The sequence below is a fragment of the Barbus barbus genome (assembly GCF_936440315.1).
Source record: "Barbus barbus genome assembly, chromosome: 47".
In the NCBI taxonomy this organism is placed as follows: Eukaryota; Metazoa; Chordata; class Actinopteri; order Cypriniformes; family Cyprinidae; genus Barbus; species Barbus barbus.
Window position 1 is genome coordinate 20551100 of NC_136725.1, and position 27903 is coordinate 20579002.

At 37.0% G+C, this 27903-nt stretch overlaps 1 protein-coding gene across 1 annotated transcript in view; it reads left to right on the forward strand.

Moving 5' to 3' along the window:
- Positions 1 to 2260: 2260 nt before the first annotated feature.
- Positions 2261 to 27903, forward strand: part of LOC306865582 (seizure 6-like protein) — a 50718-nt gene continuing 25075 nt past the window's right edge. Inside the window, exon 1 of the mRNA XM_079410284.1 lies at positions 2261 to 2542. Coding sequence (XP_079266410.1) covers positions 2461 to 2542 — 82 coding nt within the window. The 5' untranslated portion in view covers positions 2261 to 2460. The remainder of the gene's footprint in view (positions 2543 to 27903) is intronic.

Below are 27903 nucleotides of genomic sequence, written 5' to 3' on the forward strand. Positions count from 1 at the left end.
ATTACAGCAACCCGGCTGATAGATGGCAGGAAAATGGAGACAGTGTGGAAAATCACAGATAATCCTTAGACCTCCTCGGATCTAATTAAGATTTTCTCAAGGAAAGGGAGGGATGGGACCCTTCTATAGAGTGTCAATAGCGTCTCAGTCACTTAGAGATTTTCTTTTCATGGATTTTCTTCATTTCTCTAGCTTAAAGGGAAGAGTGTGGCACTAGCAACACCAAGGTCATGAGTTTGGTTGCCAGGGAATGCATGAAGTTAAAAAAAAGTACATTGGATGCAATGTACATCACTTTGAATGAGTGTCAGCAGATGCATATATGTTTCACTTTATCTGTTTTAAGATCAATGCAACCGCATCATTATATTCAGCAGCTGACTTTTAACTATGGCAAACACAGTGGTTTCAGTGCTGGGCAATGAGCCATACATGTATCATGTGTCATGCCTCATTAGCCTGTAAGGCTGAGTGGCATTGCCAACACTGAGCTGTGATCTTACAACCTCAGAAACAGTCAGTCGATTTAGACAACCAAAAAGCTCTTTCCTCTTTTATTACTCCCAAACAACACTGGACTCTAGTGACTTTCATTGTACAAGAAAAAAAAAATCTTATATATACCTTATTGAAGATTATTTTATTCTTATTTAGATTATTATTATAATCTAGTTTTTATAAAGGAACCCAAAGAATTTGACCCCCCCCCCCCCCCACACACACACACACACACAAATAAAAATGCCCACCCTCAGTCAGATGAGTTTGTTTCTTAATCAGAACAGATCTGGAGAAATTTAGCATTGCATCACCAATGGATCCTCTGCAGTGAATGGGTGCCGTCACAATGAGAGTCCAAACAGCTGATAAAAACACCATAATAATCCACAAGAAATCCACACCACTCCAGTCCAGCAATTAACGTCTGAAGTGAAAAGTGCATGTTTGTAAGAAACAAATTTATCATTAAGGTGTTTTAATTTATGATTCCATAATTCATAATAATGCTTCCTCCAGTGAAAAGGCTCATTCTGTGTTGTCCTCTCTAATCAAAATCCACTGACATAATTGTTTAGAACTATTTTTGCTTGTAGACGGAGTTTAATGGACTGGAGTGGTGTGGATTACTTGTGAATTATTGTGATGTTTTTATCAGCTGTTTGGACTCTCATTCTGACGGCACCCATTCACTGCAGAGCAGCCATTGCTGAGCAAGTGATGTAATGCTACATTTCTCCAAATCTGTTTAGATGAAAAAACAAACTCCTCTTCATCTTGTACAGCCTGAGGGTGAGTGCATTGTCAGTAAATGTTCATTTTTGGGTGAACTATCCCTTTAAGCAAATTTTTCCTGATGAATGTTTTCTCTTTCTCTTCTGGAACACTCACTCAGAAGTAATTAACAAAGATTATCGCAAAGCAGCTTGTGATCCAGCTAACAAGTATTTGAAAATGACACTCAGAGAAATGACTTTCTTCTCAGGCCACTGGATTGACAAGAAATAAAAGTGCATCAAAGCATCACATATATCAAAGCGTGCTGGAGGTCTTTATACGGTTTCTGTCAGCTCTTCTCACACAGCCAGGCATATCTGGTTGAAACAGTCTGCTCTGGTCACGGCACCTCAAACTCAAGGTCTATCTCATTTCTTAGTGCAGGCCAGGAGCCTTTTAACCTGAGATGAGAGAAGTGAGATAAACACTATCGCTGTTACTGGACTATGAATTCCCTTGACCGGTGAAGTCATGCATGATATCATATGGGGCTTCACTGTGGATTGATTTGGGATCACTGTCATCATTCTCAGAAATGAGTTCTTCATGTATGTCAGAAAATTTCTGATTGGTTAAAAAAGGGTGGGCTTGTGTTTATTTCAGATAAAATTCTATCTATCTATCTATCTATCTATCTATCTATCTATCTATCTATCTATCTATCTATCTATCTATCTATCTATCTATCTATCTATCTATCTATCTGTCTGTCTGTCTGTCTGTCTGTCTGTCTGTCTGTCTGTCTGTCTGTCTGTCTGTCTATCTATCTATCTATCTATCTATCTATCTATCTATCTATCTATCTATCTATCTATCAGTAACAAATAAGCATTCACTATTTCCCTGGATTCAGATTCTAAACTGTAGAAGCATATTCTCCCCACAGCATCAGCAACTTTTACACACACAAACCAGAGAGAGAGAGAGAGAGAGAGAGAGAGAGAGAGAGAGAGAGGAGGGGTGAGTGAAGGAGAAGACACACTGCAGAGTTCAGCAGAGAAGAGATGAAGAGAGCTGGAGACAGAGACCAAACCCACATCACAGAGCTGTGAACACACAGGAGCTCATGCACACACGCCGCCTGTGAGTTCAACTCCACGTCTCGGACACTAAGCAGCTCTGCTGTGGACTTCAACGCCGCATCTGTGATTATTCTTGGCTGGACCCCCTTTGGACTGTCTTAACATGCTGGGAGTTCAAAGTGATGCTCTGCTGGTCGGCTTGATGGTTTGGATGGGAATCCTATGGGGAGAGATCTCAACCCAAGGTAATGTTCATTACTGCACTGATTCATTCAGATGCCCTTGTGTCTTTGATGCACTGACACTGCTGTTTAACAGAAAGAGCCCTGGAAACTTTAATAACACACTCCTCACTTTTATCACGATTACGCACAGCCTATTTGATAAAGACTCGTTGCAACACAAGTATTTGAGTTTAGTCGCCCTGATGCGACATGTGAGGTTTGCGCACAAGATCGTATGAGACAAACATGCCTGTTTTGATCAGTTTGGCTCGTGCATGCGCCGCCAGAATTGTTTTCAAGACAAAAGTGGGGCAGAAATAATGAAGAAACATGCTTATGTGTGGATCTGCTGCATAATAACGCGTGTGGACAAAGAGAAACGCTGCGGGATTCCAGCTGAATGTGATTTTATAATCTATCACATGTATAGATGTAATGCATAGACATCGTGCTTAAAGCAGTCAAGAAGGACCCTTTGGACTTGTGCGTTAACTGTAATGAAAGTGCATGGAATGACATGAAAATGCATTGGTTTGTTGTCAGCTAATGCGTGTGTATGTGTGCTTGTCCATTCATAAGCATGCTTCCTTTACGCTATTATGAGTTTCTTAGCGCAAGATTGCCATAATGCTTTCTTTTGTAAATCGTGCGCTCGCATGAGAAACAGGAGCAGTTTGATTTCAGTAAGTGTCACCTCCACAAAACAGGAGCACTCACCCTCCCTGACCTGGTGTAATAAATGCAATGCTGTTGCATTATTCATGCAGATGCGAACAAGAAGTCAAATGACTGTGTTGGTTCATCCACCCGTGTTTTTCTTCCCCGTGCAGCTCTTTAATCACTTGCTGTGTAAATTTAGCTCAGTTCCACGCGCGTGGGCAACTCATCTTTAATCGGGACATGCGCGAGTGCATGTGGCTCCTTAACACGATTCTGTCCTCTAGTAAAAAAATATGTTTATTTTCCGTCAGTGGTGTGTGCTGATCTCCTGAAATGAGAAGGAAAAGACTCGTCTCTGCGTTTGGATTATGTCTGTCCAATGTTAATTCATATCCCAGCTCCGTTTGACGTTTCCAGGTTAAAGGAACAGCGTTTTCTACACTATAAAGAAGTATAAACAATATAGCTATATGTAGCTATTTGTTTCTATAGAACAACCTTAAAAACTGACGTAAGCGAGTTAAACATTGCTTCAAACATAAACACTACAACAATACAATAACGGATATTTTATAATCTCGTTAATAGTATTTTATTATATTAGTTGCAATTATTCTATCATCGACTATCCTTGGTCAAACGCAGATGCAGCTACAGCTTTATTATTTATTCATTAATTCGAGTGATTCTAAATTCATTTTGATTCAGATTTAACTGAAAGTGGTGATATCTGTGTCTGTTTTGTAATTATTGGTTTATATTCATCGGTCTGGCGCATTGAGGTTTTTCGCGCACCTGTTATGAACCTCGTAGGCGGGCTTTATCCCGTTGACAGCGTGATCAGCCAATCACAGCGAAGCAGACACACCTGCGCAGGTACCTTTCGCGTTTTAGCGCTCGTATTAACGCCATGTTTAACGATGAGATTGTCGACGCAAATAAGCTCAAGAATGAAGACAAAACCTCTGAAACTTCATATAGTGTGGATTGAGAAACATGAGTGTCATATTTTGTAATATTTTTTTTATTTTATATACATTTATTTATATTTTATTTACATAATGTGAGTGTGGTTTGCTACAATCAGTAGTTCACATGTAGATTTTCAAATAGTTGTATCTCGACCAAATATTGTCCTATCCTAACAAACCAATGGAAAGCTTATTTATTCAGCTTTCTCAGATGTTATATAAATCTCAATTTCAGAAAATTGACACTTAAGACTGGTTTTGTGGTCCAGGGTTACATATAGGCTAATATTAAGTCATGTAGATTCTAATATGATATCTTGTGGGTATATTTAATGTTTTTCCTTGCTCCATAGACTTCCATTGTAATGTTGTGTTCCATTCAGTTTTGACATCTCTAACCATGCATTATTCTGTTGTTTGCACAGAATATAATGTGTAAAGAAACAAAATGGCAATTTAATGGCAAAAAAAATTTGTTTTGCAACTGTACGGTATTTAAATTGTAGATTTCAAAAATAGCTTCCGAGTTGAAGTGGCTTTTGTTTCATTTACATAGTGGAAAATATGACTCGAATTAAACAGCACGAGAGCATTACTTTAAACACAATCACAGTGCATTGTTTGTGTTTACAAATGATGAGTTGAAATTGTCTGTGAATCGATAACATCTGTAATAGTGATTAATATAGAACTGAATTTGTACTGAGCCCAGCACTTTCCATAACTAGAAGTGTTAGATTACAAAAGTTAGCCTATCATGTCCCTCGTGTTCACTTTGGATCACATCCCATAATAATTGAGTTCCCTTTGTTTTGGCACACTCTGTTCCGTTAAAAGGAATGAGATCTTTGTTACACTAGCTGTCTTTATTTACTGCCGGTGATATGATAAAGCCCTTCCATGCTACGAAACACATTAGAGTGTTTTTACTGGTGACTCAAATGAATCTAAATTGTTATATTTATTAAATAATTCTCTCATGTCACTATTTGCTCTCCGTCATTGTGTTTGGTGTTCCTTCATTCGTAGAAGAATTGTGCTGGTCGCTCTATTCCATGCAATTACAGTGAATGGGAACTAGGGCTTTCATGCTTTAAAAGCACCATAAAAGTAGTCATAGGACTCACACTTTGCTTCCGCAGAGAAAAGAAAGTCTTACGGGTTACCCAGGTGAAAAACAGGTACACTTCCATAGTGTACTTAAAGTGCTCTATTTTCGCTCACAAGTTTTGTACTTAAATACTAAAAATGATTCTTTAGTACTTCTTAAGATCATCTAAGTGTACTCAACTGTGCTCTTTTGAGAAACCATGAATATGAACTAAAATGCACTTTTAACATACTATCTCTGTATTTAAAAAATGTATTTATTTACCACTTGTAGTACACTTGAGTGTACTAGTGTATGAAAGATGGGTTCAAGTGTGCTACAAGTGGTAACTAAATACATTTTTTAAATACAGAGATAGTATGTTAAAAGTGCATTTTAGTTCATATTCATGGTTTCTCAAAAGAGCACAGTTGAGTACACTTAGATGATCTTAAGAAGTACTAAAGAATCATTTTTAGTAATTAAGTACAAAATTAGTGCTTGAAAATAGAGCACTTTAAGTACATTATGGAGGTGCACTTGTTTTTCACCTGGGTAGGAATGAGTAAATGAGTGCTATTTCTAATTTTTGACTGAATTATCCCTAACTGAACAACCGCAGAACTATATCGTCTGCAACGTTTTAAGCAAATTCACAGTAGCTCTCCCAAAAATCAGATCGACTATTCTGGCGGTGCTGTCAGTGTTATTTTCACAGGGCCAGACCTCTCTAGGTGACAGACTGTCTGTTCTGCACCTTCTGAAAATCACTCATCTGGAATTTGTCCTTCTCTTCCCATCACATCACTTCCCGTCTTTCTCCGCAGCTCTCCCTACTTTCTGATACACAAAGCCAAATCAGAATAGAAAGGGCAAGAATGTGCTGCAGGAAATGTCTGATAGGAACTAAAACAAGTGCGTGAGATGTGCTCTCAGAGGACTATAGGCGTAAATATGTGTCCTTTGCTGTGGATTTATGGAGACCTGAACATTGGGTCATTCTACAAAACATAAAAAGTGTCTTTTGACTCATTAACATGTAAATAATGACTCTTATTACAATTCTTAAAAATAAAGTTTCCAAAAAGGGGATTGCACTTTTAAAAAACATAATCTAAAGAACCTTTTTCCACTAGATGGAACCACATAGAATATTAAATGCCAATAAAGAGTGTATGGATAATTATAGACATTTGCTGTTATTGCTTCTTATGTTTTTGTTTAGCAGGCATCATTACCATGATTTTTTTATATAGTACACAAGTAATTAAAGAAAAGTGAATATTTGTATAAGTATCAGCTCGTGGCATAACTACCAGCAGTGCAGATGGGGAAAATTAAATAATTATTTTAAATTAATATTTTGATGTGACTCAAGATGGCATAGTACAATTTATTAATTCTTTATTTGATTGAAACAGTGTTTAAAATGTTACTTACAAATTATTTAATATTATAAAATAATTTAATTTAATTGTGTAATATAAAAAAATTGCATTAAACATTTCTAAAATTATATAAATTAAATTAAAATGATTTATTTAATATAATTTTAAGGAATGTTTTTAATCACTTTTTCTAAAATATATATTGGTTAAAACTATACTTTATTGATTACTGAATTTAAAAAAAAAAAAATTGTATAATTCATATTTCATATCTAGCCAGCCCCAAATATTGTATGGTATTGTATACTTTCATTAATTTAATCAATGTTTAATATAACTACAATAAAGTAATGAATTTTATTATACATTTATAGAATTATACTTTAATTAAAAATAGTTTAAATCTAAATCTAAATCTTTAGCAAAGTATTTCAAAATAAATTGATTTTAAAAGATGAAAAAAAAGAAAGAAAAAGAAAATGGCATCCGTTTCATAGAATGACTCATTTGATTGTGGGTTTGTGATTCAGGATACGATGGGCTTCTGTCTGGTTCTGAATCCATCACCAGGTGTTTGTTTTGCTAATATCATAGTTCCCTAATCGGATATGAAAACAAATGCTGATGTAGATCCATTGAACGCTGGCATGTTCTGTAAATATAAGCATTAGGTAATATCACTAGCGTAATTTGTTGGCTGGCGTTATGGTATTAATTAAATTAAGCATGTGGTGTGTTAAAAATAGCAATAAGCTCTTAAGATTTCTGTCTACATCAAAATACGGTGTTGTATGCAAGATCACTGCCATTTATAAGCTCTGACAGTAGGGCAGCTTGCGTAATATCTGCTATCCTGTAGCTCTATACCGTGGGCTGGCAGCCTGTGCACATACAGTGGATCTTGGAAAGTGCTTTCCGCTGTAGTTTCCTCCGAACGAGAGGTTTGCATCTGATGCCCTGGAGGTTTGCTGACGGGAGGGCGACTGACAGCTTCTCTTCAGCTCCTGGAGCCCAGCTCAGCACCTCCTCATCGTTCACACAGAGGATTCTCTAGTCACTGGGAATTGGTGAGACTTTCTCGGGTTTCCTTTGAACACTTGTGTCCTACAGCACAAAAAAAGACAAGATTTGTAGCTGTGATGGAAGGATTGTGGGGAAAGAGTAAAGGTAGATGAGATGTGGACAACCTAAAGATTGTAAGTGGTGGTTTTAGGAGACGCTTTATGGGGGGGGGGCCAAGTATGGTGACCCATACTCAGAATTTGTGCTCTGCATTTAACCCATCCAAGTGTACACAGTAGTGAACATACACCCGGAGCAGTGGGCAGCCAATGCTGCGGCGCCCGGGGAGCAGTTTGGGGTTCGGTGCCTTGCTCAAGGGTCTCACCTCAGTCGTGGTATTGAGGGTGGAGAGAGTGTTGGTTATTCTCTCCCCCACCTACAATCCCTGCCAGACCTGAGACTCGAACCCATGACCTTCGGGTTACAAGTCAGACTCTCTATCCATTAGGCCACGACTGCCCATATGCATTACCAGCTAATTAAGTGACAGTAAAGACATTTTATATTATTAGAAAACTTTACTATTTCAAATAAATGCTGTTCTTTTGAACTTTATATTTAATAAATAATCCTGAAAAAAAAATGCATTATGGTATCCACAAAAATATTAAGCAGCACCACTGTTTTCAGCATTGATAATAATAAGAAATGTTTGTAAATGTTTATAAATTCTATATGATATATATATTAAGGAGTAATATTAATGCATGTATTTTCATATTTATATAGTACTAATTCTTTTAGCTGTCTTGGAATAGTGTGTTTTTATAATTTTAAGAAATGATTTTGACTAAATCCTTTTAATTAAAATATGAATTCAAACCTACATTCTTTAAATTTCTGATTATTAAAGTATTTTTATTCAGTCATACAATTCATAATTCATCACTAGTTACAATTCCTCCCTCAACCTCAGTTGAGACATTATGTGGTTGCTGCCAGAACATTTGTCATTTGTGTTAGTGTTTAACCAGCAACCTACAGATGAAAAAAAGTTGAATTTTGCACTGGCAAACAATGCTCTAGGTCTAGTTTCAGGTTCAATCCCCCTTTAGCAATCTGTGTTTTGCTAAAGGGCAAAATATGGATGCTTTTCTTCTTGCTGGGATCAACCCATCAACCTACTGGTTACCAGCTTTTGCCCATTACACTCGCTTATCAGGTAGGCAGCAAAAGGCTGTCAAACGGAAAGACAAATTAAAGCCCTCTTTAACGTTTCCCGATGAAAATGTGAGGAAACAGTTTAGCGTAAACATCCTGACACAAGAGTTTCACAGGCGAGCATCTGTTGCCTCAGAGTGTTAATGAAATTATCAAGCAGTGTTAATCAGCCTTGACTGATCGCATTGGTAGAGTGAATCTGACAAATCTAATGAACGGCCCAAAGGATCAGCTCATCTTTACCAGTGCCCTGAAAAGAAAATATATTTAATAAAATATATAGTTTAGTTGCACTGACTGGATTCATTTCAGAGGTCATTGAATGCTCTAAAATGTTTACTCTAACATGCAGAAGTCTCTGAAAGGAAGTATTAAAGTTAACGTGAAATCAAAATCAACCTGACTTTCATAATAAATTATCCTAGTCTTATTTTAAAGGATTCATTGCATGTCGTGACAAAATTGTTTGACTTGGAACATTAATCACGATGGGTTGCAACCACCATTTCATGTTTGTTGAGTTTTAAGTAATAGTTCTCTCAAAAATGAAATTTAGCTAAAAATGTACTCTCCCTCAGGCCCTCCAAGATGTAGATGAGTTTGTTTCTCCATTTGAAAAGATTTGGAGAAATGTAGCATTGGATCACTTGTTCACCAATTGATTCTCTGCAGTGAATGGGTGCCGTCAGAATGAGAATCCAAAGAGCTGATAAAAACATTTCAATAATTCACAAGTAATCCACACCACTCCAGTCCATTAATGTCTTGTAATGAGAAAAGCTGTGTGCTTATAAGAAACAAATTCACCACAAATTTGTTTTAACTTTAAACCATTGGTTTTGGGTGAAATCCATAATAATGCTTTGTCCATTGAAAAAGTCCATCCCTTGTTATCCTCTCGGTAACACTTTATTTCGATAGTCAAGTCAAGTCACCTTTATTTATATAGCGCTTTTAACAATGTAAATTGTGTCAAAGCAACTGCACAATATCAAAAAAGGAAAATAGTGTCTCAATATTGTAAAATGAAAAGATTAAAAAAAAGATTTTCAGTTAAAGGCATTTCATTACTGAATTCAGTGATGTCATCATCCAGCTCAGTTCAGTTTAAATAGTGTCTTTGCAATCAGGTCGACGATATCGCTGGAAATGAAGTGTCCCCAACTAAGCAAGCCAGAGGCGACAGCGGCAAGGAACCAAACCTCCATCGGTGACAGAATGGAGAAAAAAACCTTGGGAGAAACCAGGCTCAGTCGGGGGGCCAGTTCTCCTCTGGCCAAACGAACCAGCAGTTCAATTCCAACTGCAGCAAAGTCAGATTGTAAGGGCTCAACTGGTTCCAGTGGTCTTTCCCGATGGCTGTCTAAGTGGCGGGGTCCTCACTGGGGATCTGTCTCTGGCGCTCATCTCGGTGTCCTGGTCTCCGCTGACGTTCAGGGCTGTAGAGGTCGTCTCTGGGTGCTGATCCACCATCTGATCTGGATACGGACTGGATCTGGTGACTGCAGTGACCATCTGGGCTGGATACGGACCGGATCGGGTGGCTACGGTGACTGAGGATATGTCCCGGGGGCTCATCCAGGTGTCCGGACTCCGCCGACGATCAGGGCCACATACATCATCTCCCGGCGCCGATCCACCATCTGATCTTGACACGGACTGAGAAACAGAATAGAAACAGACAAATATCAGCGTAGATGCCATTCTTCTTATGATGTAACGAGTACATCATGTGTTATGGGGAGTGTTCCCGGTTCCGGTTGATCTAATTAATGCAGTCTAACAATCCTTTAACAGATTTGAATATTAGAAGTGTATTACTGTGTTATGTGTAAGCCAGGTTAAAGAAATGTGTCTTTAATCTAGATTTAAACTGACAGTGTGTCTGCCTCCCGAACAGTATTAGGTAGATTGTTCCAGAGTTTGGGTGCTAAATAGGAAAAGGATCTGCCGCCCGCAGTTGATTTTGATATTCTAGGTATTATCAAATGGCCAGAGTTTTGAGAACGCAGCAGACGTGGAGGACTATAATGGGATAAGAGCTCGCTCAAGTACTGAGGTGCTAAGCCATTCAGGGCTTTATAAATGAACAAGATTTTAAAATCTATACGATGTTTGATGGGGAGCCAATGCAGTGTTGACAGAACCGGGCTAATATGGTCGTACTTCCTGGTTCTAGTAAGGACTCTAGCTGCTGCATTTTGGACCAACTGTAGTTTGTTGATCAAGCATGCAGAACAACCACCCAATAAAGCATTACAATAATCTAACCTTGAGGTCATAAACGCATGAATTAGCATTTCTGCATTTGACGTTGAGAGCATAGGTCGCAATTTATATATGTTTTTGAGATGGAAAAACACAGTTTTACAGATGCTAGAAACATGGCTTTCAAATGAAAGATTGCTATCAAACAGCACACCTAGGTTCCTAACTGACGATGAAGAATTGACAGAGCAGCCGTCAAGTGTTAGATAGTGTTCTATAGGTTATTACATGTGGGGTTTTTAGGTCTGATAATTAACACCTCTGTTTTTTTCAGAATTTAGCAGTAAGAAGTTACTCGTCATCCAGTTTTTTATATCGACTATGCATTCTGTTAGTTTCTCAATTTGGTGTTTCACTGGGCCGCGAAGAAATATAGAGCTGAGTATCATCAGCATAACAGTGAAAGCTAACACCATGTCTCCTGATACTATCTCCCAAGAGTAACGGCCCTAGTACTGAGCCTTGAGGTACTCCGTACTGCACTTGTGATCGATATGATACCTCTTCATTCACTGCTACGAACTGATGGCGTTCAGATAAGTACGATTTGAACCATGCTAATGCACTTCCACTAATGTCAACAAAGTGTTCTAGTATATCTAACCCTAAATCTACCCTACTGAGAGTTAGTAGACATGTAGTTACAAAGTTACTTATAGTTAGTAGAATGTCTAAAGTGGACTATCAAAATAAAGTGTAACCATCCTCTCACATCAAAATCCACCAACATATTTGTTTAGAACTGATTTGGACTGTTCTCACAATCTGTTTGAAGTTAAAAACTTCTTAATTATGAATTTATTCTTTAAAACATGCAGATTGTTCCCTCGCAAGACATCAGTTGATGGACTGGAGTGGTGTGGATCACTTGTGGATTATTGTGATGTTTTTATCAGCTGTTCTGACTCTCATTCTGACGGCACCCATTCACTTGTAGAGGATCCATTGGTGAGCAAGTGATACAATGATAAATTTCTCCACATCTACATGAAGAAACTAACTCTTTTACATCTTGTATGGCCTGAGAGTGAGTACATTCTGAGGACATTTTCATTTTTGGGTGAATTATTCCTCAAAGGACATTTGCTCCCTCACATTGAGCCATGGTGCTCAAATGGGAAATGTGAGTTTGAGCCTGTTATTTTGTGTGTGTGTGTGTGTCTTGATTGCTCCCTCCTTTCAAGTATTCTGCTGTTAAAAGAAAAGCAATAAACTGTACTGGAATTATGCAAGACAGTCAAGACAGGAGAATAAGGCTCCTCAAGCATCTAAATGTTTACTGTTGCCAACAGACGCCTTTTAAAGAGATTAAAAAACAGGATATTGTCGTGGAATAGAACACAGCCCCTCATAATCACTCCTAACGCGGCTACAGCTCTAATGATGCATGTGAATGAGCGATTCAGAACGTCAGAGCTGAACTTTGAAGACGCTCCATGATGAATCTGAGCCTCTGAATATGACGGTGTCACTTCTACAGATGGAACGGTTGGTGCAAAGCATGCTCCATCTGTCAAGCTCATGACACCTCAATTTCCGCGGAGCATTTTACATGCTTAATATTTCAGCTTCCCTTTGCTTCAAAGCAGCGGCTGACAGGTCGCATGTTTTGAAATGTCCCAACCTGTTTCTCTGATTTGAGAGCTGCACGCAAGCGGCTGCCTTCACCTGAGCCCGGGCGCATTTAGCGCATCGAAACGAGGTGAGAAATGCAGTCAAAGCATTGCCGTCAGCTCCCCCGTCTCCACGGTGACATTTGAGAGCGAGTGTTTGCCTTAACGTTTTAGCTCGATGTTTTACACACCTTCAGCTGTCGGGTGTGTTTATCCTGTGCTTGCGAGCGCTGTCAGCCGCTAATGCAGACGGACAGTCCCAGCAGGTGGAGAGAGTCGATTCGGTACTGAAACTTCATTTTACAGCTATTATGGAAATGACTTTTTCGGGGCATGAAGACAGCTTTAAGAAAGAGCCTCAGAATTAATGTAATTTCAGACGTTTAGATCTGAATCATTTCTGAATGTGATAATGTCTCGCTCCTGCTGCTTTTGTAGATGGGAATTAATGTCTTGAAATGTGGCTGAAGAGCTTTAATGCCCTTAAAGCCTACTGTGGAGGTACCATGGTACTTTTGATATATACCAGGGAACTTATTATACTAATATGCCGTGGCATTTTAGACATGTAACATGGTATTACCAGGGTATTAGTGTAACCATGTACATTTGTACCAAAAGTAGCCTACCATATTATTAGCATCTGATATCATTACTGTTCTGCCACAGTAGTTTTTGCAAAGTACATAACAATAAAAAAAACTCCATGTAACTCACCATGTTACCCCATCTGGTAAATATTCGTAAAAACCATGATTTTGGTACCATGGTACATCTATGGTATCAGGTGAAAATACCATTGTGTTTATATTGTACTGCAAGCTATTTCATTGTACTGTCATGTCCAAAAATATTATTATCTGGTACCACATTTGCAAAAAAGTACCATAGTATACTGCCATGGTGTTTTTGAAAATACCATGGTATTCTTGGAAGTTGTGGCAAGTGTTTCAAAGTACCGTTGTGTTATCAGATGTTATAACTAGAAAAATCATGGTATTACCATGTTACCAAATTAAAAACATTGTATCACCATGGTAAATATTCATGAAACAATGATATTAACCACGTTAGCATATCAAAAATGGTATTACCATGGTGAATATCCATAAAACCATGCTTTTACCATTTTCCTTAAAAATGTGATGGTACCATGATATGGTGATGGTAACAGGTAAAAATAGCATGATATTTACATGGTACCACAACAAGGTACTTTTATGAATATCATAGCACTGGTACCATGTTTTTTTAAAAGTACAATTTAGACATGTAAGATGTTATTGCCATGGTATTTTGGAAATGTAAAAGGTCAGTCTTGGAAGTTATGGTAAATGTTTCCATAGTATTACCATCTGATACAGTCACTGCACCATGGTGCCACCACAGTACTTTTTCAAAGGCCATAACCAAAAACCTGTGGTATTACAATGGTGCGTATAAAAATCATAGTATTACAGTGGTACCATGGTATCAAAAAACATGGCATTTTTCCTAACAAAAGTGGTATAGTGATGGTTAGAGGTGGAAATACCATGAATGTACCACAAATAGCACAATAAGAGTATTTACTGGCTATTTTAAGGTAAAATTATGTGGTTTTATCACAAAAAAATGTATTATCTGAAACCACAGAAGTACCTTGGAGTACCATGTAAATACTGCGGTACCATGGTTTACATCAAAGTTACATCTGATTCCATCACTGTATTGCCAACGTACTTTAAATAGTTAATATTGTAACAGTCTTTAGTGCTTCTGTTTTTTAGTGATTGTTACATTCATGTACCATGGTATACATGATATTCCTAAGTACTTGGAATACCATGGTATACCATGATAAAATGCATGGCAGTACCATGGTGCTTTATTGTTAGCATGTGATGTAAGGTGTCCCGAGGGCTGTGTTAAAATGGGTGGCCGGGTGTTTTCTGCCTGTGCAGTCTCGGCTGCGGTCGGATCCAGGCCTTTTGAGCGTGTGAATGAGCGATCGGTTGGAGGGTTCTTGGCAGGGCTGCACACTTTAGTGCCTCTCTGTGGGCAACAGTCATTGAAACACCACTCACACTCCAGACTGCCTCCCGTTCATGCATGGAGCACAAGATGGAGGAGTCAAGGCATGGAGAAGAGGGGGGAAAAAAAGAGAAAAACACTCATTTTTATAGCTTTTTTTCCATCTTGCATCCATCAAACTTTGTCACGCTTATGAAACCTCCTCACTGTCACAGGATCTGTGTGTAGATGACAAGAGCTTTGATTTTTAGACACTACGGCAGGGTTCCTCTGGGTAGCATAAAGCATAAATAAATCAACAAATAAATGTTTTAAAGGACAGCCGCATTAATTGTAAATGGAGAGGGCTTTTAAGATAGGTTGTCATGGTGATAGGAATATCAACACAGGAAATCTTTGGGAAAACAAGAGTGGAATTCAGTTCAGTTCAATTCTGTTTCATTAGTAGAGCACTTTTTCTATTGAAATTGGTCCAAAGTGGCTTTACAAAGAAAAGTACGCAGTGAATAAGCCAAATGTGACATTGCCATGGAAAAACTGCCAAAGATATTCAGGTTAGATGGGGAAGAATCTCAAAGGCCATTATCTGTGGGTTGGTTTTGAAGTTGCATACTAATTACATTAATGAAAATAAGTAGGATGCATGCTATTATACTGTATGTGAATTTCTGTATGCATGAAACATCTGGATGACAGTCAACTAGAGCACACAATGTGAAATACTTAATCCCATAATGCAATGCACTCGACTTCATTTTCCAATTGAATTTATAGATTTTATATTATATTAATCCAGGTTTTTTTTTATTTTTATAAAATTTTAAACTCTTTAAACTGAATTAAAGGGGGAAAAATGATATGATGTAAATATTTCCAAGATGATAACTTGATGTCATATGCCGAGTGAAACAAGCAAAATAATGATGCCATGTGACTGCATTTATTTTATCCAAAATAACTAAATATAAAGAAAACATAAATATTGTGAAATATTTTTATAATTTTAAATAACTGTTTTCTATTTCTATTTTAAAGTGTAATTTATTCCTGTGATCAAAGCTGAATTTTCAGCATCATTATTCCAGTCTTCAGTGCATTAAATATTCTAACACACTGATTTGAGCTCAAGAAACATTTCTGATTATTAACAATGCTGAAAACCCTATTTTTTGTGGAAACGAATGATTTAATGAATAGAGCAGCATAGATATATTTGTAACATTTCAAATGTCTTAGTGTCAATTTGGATCAACTTAATGAGTCCTTGCTGATCAAAAGTATTAATTTCTTCAAATCTTACTGACCCCAGATGTTTGAGTGGTAGTTTACTGTAAAGAAATGGTAGTATGATAATCTGCTATTCTGAACATTGACAGACGTTTGTGAGGAATCTGTGTGTTTTTGTGGGCTGATGCCCAGAGAGAGATTGTTCTATCGTTCTTCTTGGTCTTTTTGATCCCTGTGTAGACTTTGTAAGTTAAATGAAGGCAGGAGAGGGAGAATGGAGAGGATACGGCCCTTTGATGTATTGTCACCCTTTGTTCTCCAGAGAAGTGGTTAATCACACACTCGTGGTATCGTGGAAACGTTGTTCGTTTCACCTCAGCTTTGAGGGACACAGCATCCCAAAATAACACAAATAAAACCAAAGCAAAGGTCAGAATGTTGAGGGAGGAGCGCTGAGATTAAAGGCAGAGGACAGAGGGAAGGATGGAGGGTAAGAGGAGAGCGAGGAGCAGGACAGCTGCCTGTGCAGACGACGCACACCTGTACAGATGCTCAGAGACGCTCGAATGACGAGCGGGCAGAAGATGCCATCTGCCTCGCCATCCTGGAGGGAATCCAATAGATTCCGGCCCCTAGAACATCCAAGAATGGATGAGATCCCTATAAAGGCACCATGCACACAATGAGACGGTTTACTATTCTGATGTTCTTTAATAGAACTGAATTGTATTCAATTTTAAAATACTTTCTCCTGTCCTAATTTAATATGCTGAGACAATAACTACACTGTAAGAAAAAATCTGTTGAAAAATTATACATGTCCTGGCAGAAAATGACCAGTATCTTTTCCGTTGCGGATGTTTCCTTCAGCCCTTAAACACAACGCATTGCAAAGCATAATTCAAAATATGGGTAAACACAGTTGAAAAGTCAATACAGAGGATTTGTTAATATTACCAATGGCATATGTGACCCTGGACCACAAAACCAGTCATAAGGGTCAATTTTTCGAAATAGAGATTTGTGCATCATCTGAAAAGCTAAAAAAATGGAATAAATAAGCTTTTCATTGATGCATGATTTGTTAGGATCGGACAATATTTGGCTGAGATACAACTATTTGAAAATCTGGTATCTGAGGGTGCAAAAAAATCTAAATACTGAGAAAATCGCCTTTAAAGCTGTCCAAATGAAGTTCTTAGCAATGCATATTACTAATCAAAAATTAAGTTTTGATATATTTACGGTAGGAAATTTACAAAATACCTTCATGGAACATGATCTTTACTTAATATCCTAATGATTTTTGGCATAAAAGAAAAATCAAACATTTTTACTCATACAATGTATTTTTGGCTATTGCTACAAATATTTGTGGTCCAGGGTCACATATATATTCTTTTCACACAATACCATACCATGGTATAATAAATATATAAATAACATGGTACCTCCCCTGGTCTTTTTAAAGGGTTCCTATTATTAGAAAGCAAATGCACAGTTTTGTGATCCAGGGTCACATATTGTACCATGTTTTTATGCTTTTTTTAAAAGAATATAAGTAATTTAATATTATGGTAAATCACAAAACCTCATGTAAATTGTCACAAACAACTTCTAAAACAATTTAAAGCCTGGGTTATTGAATGATTTACATTTATTTGACTCTATTTATTTTTTTAATGCAGATTAAACTTGCCTTCTGATCCCATTCTAGTATGAAACCAAGTTGAATTCCAATTTAATACCCGAAAATCAACTGTATTTGAATTGAGGTAGCAAAAAGGTTGCAGAACTGCAATTATAATTGTAACCAGCGTACTTGCTTAAGTTACAATTAAACATTAAATCAAAGTAAATTCTACATTTATTTAGCAGGAATTTTTTATTAGAATCATCAAATTTCATGTTGGCTTGACAAAGCTTTGTTTAAAAGTAAAAAGATAAAAAAAACCTTCTAACTCTTTAATTAAAAAATACATATACAATTATTATTATAAGATTATTGGAGTATGTTTCTTTTTTTTTTTTTTCAGTGTGTAACTGGCCATTTCTTTGTAATTGTTTATGAAATTTAATAGCAATGTGAACATTGTTGCTACACCAATTTTTTTTTTTTTGTGTGTGTGTGTAGTATGAAACAACCAGTTTTTCCACTTCACATTTTTTAGGCGAATATGCCATTTCACTCAGAAATACATCACAAGAGCAAAATTGGTTGTCATTGTGCATTTCCAACTCATGAATGCTTACTTATATAGTTACTTTGCATATTATATTTGAATAGAAAAAATGCATTACATTAAAATTATACACTTTACCTTAAATTAACTGAAAATAAGCTTAGTAAATGTCTAAATTGTACCATTTTGATGCCAAGTCTTTCATCCATCTTATTACAGACGCAAGTTGATTTGTGCTGAAAAGCTTTACATGCCGGGTGAACATGCCATCTGTACTGGATCAGCTTTTATTTTCCACATCGACGGACGACTCAATCTAGAGCTGTAGTCACCAGCAATTTGATCGTACCATCACCAGGCTTTTGTCCAAGACTCTTGATGTAATTTGTACATGTTTACAGACTCGTAACAGATGATAAGGATGTTCGCGTGGTAGTTCATTGGTTTAATATTGTATCCACGGTGCTTTGGGCAGCACTTTAGACAGAGATAATGTCTCATGTGGCTCATCCCAACACAATCAATGGCTGCTCCAGTTCAGCGTTGGATCTAGAGGGCTCGACTGACCCGATGGGGGCATGTAGGAACTGTCCCGAGACATCGACCCAGTGTCTGTGCTGCTCTCATTAGCTTCCACTGGGAAAAAAAAATCATTATTTCTGCTTCCTGCTCTTCTTTGTCTCTATCGTTGTGGTGTGAGCTTCCAGTAATAGCCGCTGTAACCGGCCACCGCTAATGAGGCAGGTGTTCAAATTAGTGAGCCGAGCCAGCGATCCCTTGGGAAAATGGCTGCCGTCATGCAGATGTGGAGAATGAAAATTTTGATTAATTAATGCTGGAATGTGAGCTGGAGTCAATAGTTCAGATATAATTAATATGCGGCCCTTCTGAGGTATTGTTTGGGAAAATATTGTGTTGAAGTGGTTGCCAAGGCATGGCTATAAGGTGTGCTGATTGATTGGTTTAGCAAGATGCAGTGGTTGCTCTGGTGTTCTGGGTGGTTGGTAGGGTGTCATTTTCCAGCCCATTTCCAAGACACTCGCTGTGTCTGAAATTAAATACTTCCTGACTATATAGTATGCGGAAAACAGTATGCCAAATGTACATCCAAATTTCATTCGTACAATATAGATCATGCTTTTTTAATGGTCGCAGAGTAAGTTTCAAATACAAATGTAGTACCTACTCAGACAGTATGCGATTTCGGACACTTTCGGAAACTTCTTCTTCTATCCCAGCATCCCATTCGGAAGGGCTCATCCCTAACCCTTCAAAGGGTTTACCCTCCGGAGTGAGAGCTTCGAAGGGTTGAAGGGTGTGGGGACCAGACAACTGTTTCTTGAAGTGCCCTTCTGCATCATTATACGGATGCAGAAGGACTAAACACGCTGGAAGGTCTCCCTCCTCTTTAGCCATGCCACGGCGTCCATAATTTCCATGAAGAATGTCAAATTTGGACTCGTCTGACCATAGAACACTTTTCCACTTTGAAACAGTCCATTTTATATGAGCCTTGGCCCACAGGACACAACGGCACTTCTGGACCATGTTCACATATGGCTTCCTTTTTGCATGATAGAGCTTTAGTTGGCATCTGCAGATGGCACGGCGGATTGTGTTTACTGACAGTGGTTTCTGGAAGTATTCCTGGGCCCATTTAGTAATGTCAGTGACAGAATCATGCCGATGAGTGATGCAGTATCGTCTGAGGGCCCAAAGACCACAGGCATCCAACAAAGGTCTTCTGCCTTGTCCCTTACGCACAGAGATTTCTCCAGTTTCTCTGAATCTTTTGGTGATGTTATGCACTGTAGATGATGAGATTAGCAATTTTACACTGAGGAACGTTGTTTTTAAAGTATTCCACAATCTTTTTACGCACTCTTTCACAGATTGGAGAGCCTCTGCCAATCTTTTCTTCTGAGAGACTGCCTCTCTAAGACATCTCTTTTATGTTACAGATCTGACGTCAATTAACTTAATTAGTTGCTAGATGTTCTCCCAGCTGATCTTTTCAAAATTTCTTGCTTTTTCAGCCCTTTGTTGCCCCCGTGCCAACTTTTTTGAGACCTGTAGCAGGCATCAAATTTGAAATGAGCCCATTTAGTGGATAAAAGTGTATAATTTCTCAGTTTATACATTTGTTACATTCTCTATGTTCTATTGTGAATAAAATATTGGCTCATGTGATTTGTCTTTTAGTTTTCATTTTATTCAAATTTAAAAAACATCCCAACATTTCCGGAATTCGGGTTGTATAATATATATATATTAATATTTATAATTAAATATAGTATTTAGTGAAGTATAAAAGATTTATATTTCAGATAAATGCTGTACGTTTGAGTTTACATTCATAAAATAATCCTAAAAAAGGGGATTCATGTTTTCCAATAGTGTTTTTAATGGCACAAACTTTGCATCTATATTTAGGCATATATACAGTATTTGCATCAATATGGTTTATATTTATTTAAATAAGTAATAATATAATTTGTAATGAAATATGTGTAGCATTTGTGTAGTATTTCTTAAGTATTACTTTCAACTTTATTTCCAGACTCAAGGTCCATTAGCAAAAGACAGAAAATACAAACCAAAACAGTACACATTAAAAAAGACAGTTATGCCAATACTTCCTCATAGAGAACTGATATCGCACTTCAGTAAGCCTAGGATTTGTCAACAACATTATAATATTATTATGTGAATTGTCCAGCCGACAAATAAATTTATACATCAAATTTCTCATTAAAGCAGGGAATGATTGTACTCTCGCCTTACAGAATAAATCACTTGCACTACACCATCTTGTTTTTTTCAGCAGGATCCTCATTGTACGCTACTTGAAGCTTACAGAGGCTCTTTTTCTTAAATTTAACCCACAAAGGAGCAATATAAAAAGAAGTACAATATGCTCTAAAAAGGTTTATCTTTACATGATCTGAACACATATACAATTTTCTCATCCACATATTTGCTTGAGCATATAACTTACGATGTTGACTAAACATATCATCATCATCACTCATTTCATTATTAATGATATGACCTAAATATTTTGCAGTAGTACATACATTCAACACTTGCCCTGATAAATAAAAATCTGGGAAATTCCAAATCTCTATGTTCTTTGGTTTTTTGTATTGTATTGCACATCATATCTAATCCCATAATCAGAGCATTTATTAAGTAACTGCTGAAAACCAGCACTACTTGGGGAAAAAACAACTAGATCATCAGCATACATATAGTGATTGACTGTGATATCACCAAGCATGCATCCAGTCCTACAATCGCTTAGTTCTTCTGACAATTCATTCATATAGACATTAAAAAGAGCTGGTGAAAGTAAACCTCCTTGGCGCACTCCATTACTTACTCTAAATGAATCTGAGATACAATTACCCCACCTTATCTGCATGCTTTGATTAGTGTACCAATAAGTCAAAATTCTTAATATACTATTAGGTATGCCCCTTTGTCTTAGTTTACTGAACAACTTCTGATGATTAACTCTATCGAAAGCTTTAGAAGCATCAATAAAGCCGATTATAACAGTGGAATTTTGTCTTTTATACAGTTCTACTACTTCCTTCAGAGCATATATACACAAATCCGTACTATGGTGAGCCTTAAAACCGAATTGATTGTCTGTAGTATCAAGATAAACATCTAATCGATCTAATATGATTCTTTCCAAAACCTTTGATACAACACTCGCTAAAGCAAGTGTTGTGTATTATCTATATTATAAATTATTTATAAATAAATATAACATTTTTATAACTATACAACCGCCATTATATAACTTCAATAGTTGTATTCTATGTAAAATGCTGCTGTTAACTGCTTTTAAAAGCTAAAGAAGTTATGTGCTCAATGAACTGCTTCTGAACTATTTTTAGCAATTCAGTAATTTGTCTAATAATATGACAAAGTCGTTTGACTCTTAAATGTTTCATTCCAGGAGCCAAAAGCTCCCTAGTCATTTTTTGTCTGCGGCGCTATTATAATTTCAAAAATCAATATATAGTGCAGCCTTAGTAAGATTTCTTTAGCAAACTCTGACAGTCTTTAAAATAGACCTGCAGCATCAGATATTAATAGTGAGTGGTGATAGTGGCTCTCCTGTGGGAGGGCAGGGATCTTTACTGTACTGTAAACCTCCCATAATGCTCAGCATGGCTCCGAGAGCAACCAATTGAGTTTTAAGGTTGATGATTGTGATCACCGTCTGCTTCTGTTTACGTTAAACACTTGTGTTTCTTTGCCCTGAGGTTTATCATTCTCACAAGCAGCTATTGAGCTAATTTCCCCCCAATATGTGTGATGTTTTGTAGTCATTATAAGCGCCGCAGCCTTCACACGCAGTGCTTTTCCACAGCGACTGGATATGATCGGACGGGAATGTGCCGCCAGGAATTTACGGTTACAGTAATTGTCTGTTTGTCAGGTGTAAAGTGCGCCGGGAATGTCACTGGCGATGGAAAGAGGAAGGGCATAAAAGCAGACAAATGTGGAGATTGAAAAGTCAAGGTTAGTTATATGTTTCTCTATTCAGCCATGCGTTCAATCCTTGACAAGCGTGCAATTCTTCCCCGCATCCATACAGCCAATGGCGGTGGCCTTTATCTGCTCTGCCCAGAAACACACAGTCTCTCTCTCTCTCTCTCTCTCTCTCTCGCCCATCCTCACCCACCGTCCTCTTTATCTCACGCAATCCCTCCTTTCTCAGCCACTCTGTTACTCTTTTTCTCTATGGTGGGATCATTGACACCTTTAATGAGTCAGCATGCAGTCACAGCACTAAACGGTGATAATGGGATGCCGTGTAGACGGGGGAGATGTGGAAGTGTGTGGGAAGCTCTGCAAGAGCGTGTTTATCGGTTCGGTCAAACCAAGTCATTTGGAGCTTATTTTAATGCCCTTTCTTGTACTATGACCGCCCACTTTCTTGGGTTCCGGAAGTATTTTTTTCCTATTTATTTTCACCACAGGGAAGCAAACCAACCTGCTTCCCGCTGAATCACAAGGTTACAAACTTTGACTTGACGCATCAACAATATTAATTGCGGCAGGCAATATATTCCATAATTTATATTCTATAATTCACCTCATATGCATTGCTTTGAAAAGAAAGATTTAATTTAAATATGCTTAAATTGGACTGCTGGTGGTTAGTTAAAGTTATGATAAAGTTGTGCAGCTGTTGAGCTTTATTTATTTATTTTTTCAATTCTAATTCTTTAAAGGGGAATTAACTCATCCCATGAAGCATTACAATTGACTGTAAATTATGGTACAAAAATAATACAGTCTTCAGTGATCCTTCAGAAATCATTCTAATGTGTTGATTTACTGCTCAAGAAACATTTCTCATTATTATTATGCTTAATATTTTTGTGAAAAACATTTAACTTTTTTGGGGGGGATTTTTAATAAATAGAAAGTTCAAAAGAACAGCATTTATTTAGCACAGAAATCTTTTGTAACACTGTAAATGTCACTTTTGATCAGTTAAATGCTTTTTTTGCTTAATAGAAATATTAATATCTATTTTAAAAAATTGGTCCCACCCTTTTGAACATTAGCAGTAGTTTAATAGCTAGCCTAAATAGTGTTTAGATACTCTACACAGATATAAAATAAAATGTAAAATATGTTTTTGCTCTCAAATTTATAAGTAGTTTGAAATATATCTTTTGCTGCAGTTTTTGTTTCCATGGTAACGGCGACTTCTTGGGTGGAACATTGTAAATTCTGCAAATAAACGTGATTTTAAAAAGTTGAATTCTTTTGAACAGAAGCTTAACCTCAGAGCTCGGGGAAGGCCTGTCTTTATCGGATTATACGTTATTGCTAAAAGTCTGTATTTCTGTAAAGAAAATGAATAGCATTTTTACTTCTGGAGCTCTGCTGTTGCTCTCTATCGCTGCTGGCTTTTAGCAGCATCCTGATAAAGACGTAACTGTCTGGTGGAGGTAAATAAACTCTGCTTTATCAACAGCAGAGAACGCTTGGTAAATCTCTCCAGGTTGTTGAGGCAACAGCGTCTAACTGAAAATCCTCCAACTGCTCTCTAGGCTGCAATTATGACAACTGAATGCCTCTATTTTGATTTTGGCATATTCGCTCCGAGCAGCTCTTGGATTTGATCCAGACACACAAAGGGAGGCGGGATAGTAACCATCAAGCGTTTGTACACAGTTGACAGGATCTCAGCGTTCTTGCTGATCCAGATTGGTCGGGATCTTCCTCTTGTCAAGCACTGCTGGTGAATAGACCATTGTGGCCCTCTTTCACCTCTGTTTGAATGTCAAAGGATGCTGCTGAGAGGAATTATATCCCTGCATTTCAACAGACAAAAGGCCTGGAATAGGGTTTGTTACAGAGACAGACAGCTTCAGCTGATGGAGCACTGCTGTCATATTTCACAAAACCCTTTTAGATTATTTATATCGATGCACATGCGTTGCACAAGATGCTGTGCATTTGCTTTCTAATAATAGGAACCCTTTAAAAAGACCAGGGGAGGTACCATGCTATTTATATATTTATTATACCATGGTATGGTATTGTGTGAAAAGAATATATATGTGACCCTGGAGCACAAAACCAGTCTTAAGTCGCTGGGGTATATTTGTAGCAATAGCCAAACATACATTGTATGGGTCAAAATTATAGGTTTTTCTTTTATGCCAAAAATCATTAGGATATTAAGTAAAGATCATGTTCCATGAAGATATTTATCAATATATAGATATTTGTAAATATAAAAAAAAAAAAAAAATTTTTTTGCACCCTCAGATTCCAGATTTTCAAATAGTTGTATCTCGGCCAAATATTGTCCGATCATAACAAATCATGCATCAATGGAAAGCTTATTTAGCAATAAATTTAACTTTTCTCAATTTTACACTTTAGACTGGCTTTGTGGTCCAGGGTCACATATCATGGTGAAATACTATGGTATTTTGATAAATACTGTTATTTTAGTTTTGTTTATATACTAAATATAGTATTTATTAATATTTCCCAATTAACCTTTTTTTTAGATTTTCAGTTTTTGTTTAAATTTTTATTAGTTTTTTCATTAAGCTTCAAGTCTTAGTTTTAGTAATTTTACTACTTTTTTTTTTTTAGCAATTTTACTTCAATTTATTTCATTTCAGTTAGTTGCTAAGACATCATTTCCAATTTTAACTTTACTAGGCTACAGTATTACCTTGATTGTATGATGGTAATACTATAGTACTTTTTGTAAGGAATACAGCAATTAAAAACAACATTTAGACATCCAGGACAGTTTTAATTGTATAGACCTACAATTTTTTTTTACATGCATATGTATATGTGGTATATACATGATTCTATGAAAACCAAATACTAGAAACCAGAAAAAACAGCTAGAAACCCCCTTTAGACGTTTAGACCGGTTTCAGACATTAATATTTCTCGCATGGATGAGCTGCCACCGTTTTTTTCCCCCTACTGCGTTTTTCTCAGCGCTGGCCATTTATTGAATTGCATTTCTTCTGTTTCCGCCGTCACTGTCAGGAAAGCTGTCTGAGTCATAATCCGACAGAATAAGCAGAGTGCGGGGGAACGGAAAGAAGCCGAGTCGAGGAAACAAGATAAAGAGAAGACAGAGGCAGCGGGAGGGAGACAGCGAGACAGGGAGGAGAGCGAGACAGTGAGGTTTAAGTTGATGACACCTAGAGGAGGATTAATTTCTCAATCAGCAGCAGTGTTGGACTCTGTGCTCTTAGTAATTGCTGTGCTGTTGGGGCCCCTGTGTTTGGGGCTCATTATCTCATGTGAATGAATGGGGTTTACGGGACCAGCTCAACCGCACTGACACTGCTGCAGAATGCTTCGCTCGCTCCGGTTGGACGGGCGTTAATGTGTCTACTTGATGTGAGCAATTTCTAACCGGTGGAATAGTTCATTTGTCATTCAGAGTAGCGGGGAAAATAACACCCTAGTCATTTCTGGTTATTAAAGTTGGTGCACTTGCAGTGTATCATGGTTGATTATGACTAATGGTCAAGCCAAGCATTTTTTTTTTATTCCTTATTTTATTTTATTTTTATTTTATTTATTTATTTATTTATTGATGGTCAATGTTGACAACTAGAAAGAGGAATGGTCAATGAAATATGTAATTATATGATATAATAATTACATGTTATAGCTACGCACCTCAATAACTGTCTGGTTCAGCTCAGCTACCAAATCTGACCTCAGAAGACTACGGAGGGTAGTCCGGACAGCTGAGGGAATCATTGGTACAACCCTCCCCACTCTCCAAGAACTGTACTTATCCAGAGTGAGCAAAAGGGCTGGTAAAATCACTCTGGACCCCTCACATCCAGCACAATCCCTCTTTGAACTGTTACCGTCTGGTCGACGCTACAGAGCTCTGAGCACCAGAACGACCAGACACAGGAACAGTTTCTTCCCTCAGGCAATCCATCTCATGAACACTTGACAATAAACGCAGAACACACAACTCTATTATACATTATTTATTCACCACACTTATTTTTTTCATTTATTTTTTTCATTTCAATAAAGCTCATTCTGATTCTGATACGTATACATGATTTAATATGATAATATGTGACCACAAAACCTGTCATAAGGGTCAATTTTACACAACTGAGAAATTTTCCACGCTGAATAAATAAGCTTTTCATCGATGTATGGTTTGTTATGATAGGATAATATTTGTCTGAGATACAACTATTTGAAAATCTGGAATCTGAGGGTGCAAAAAAATCTAAATATTGAGAAAATTACCTTTAAATTTGTCCAAATGAAGTTCTTAGCAATGCATATTACTAATCAAAAATTTAAGTTTTGATATATTTATGGTAGGATATTTACAAATATGTTCATGGAACATGATCTTTACTTAATATCCTAATGATTTTTAGCATAAAAGAAAAATCTATAATTTTGACTCATATAATGTTTTGTTGGCTATTGCTACAAATATACCCCAGCGACTTAAGACTGGTTTTGTGCTCCAGGGTCATATATGATGATTTTTACTGACAGTAGATATGTGTATACAATTTATTATTTAAATTAAATTATATATATATATATATATATATATATATATATATATATATATATATAATTTGTAATGCATTAAATTATATACACATCATTATTTGTGTGTATGTAATTTAATGCTATACTGCATATATAGTGATATTCAATTTAGTAAATGATAATGTAAAATGTGATGAAATTATAAATTACTTCTATCATTAAATCAGATAGATAGATAGATAGATAGATAGATAGATAGATAGATAGATAGATAGATAGATAGATAGATAGATAGATAGATAGATAGATAGATAGATAGATAGATGATAGAGTGCCCTCTAAAAGTATTGGAACAGTAAAGACAAATTGCTCTGTTGGCTGTGGAGTCAAGACATTTACAAATATGATTAAAAGATGAATATGAGACAAAACTACAGAATGTCACATTTTATTATTGGGTGATTCAACACATAGATGTTTTACCAGCTAAGAAGTTCAGCACTTTTAGAGTTTCATCCCTCTATCTGATGTGAGCGTAAGTATTGGAGCAGTTGCCTCACAGGTCTTTCTAAGTGATCAGCTGTGTCCTGTTGCATTAATTCTTCAGATATTAAAAGCAGGGAATGTATTAAAAGCAGGCAATCTCCAGATTTAAATCTGATTGAACATGAATTTGACCA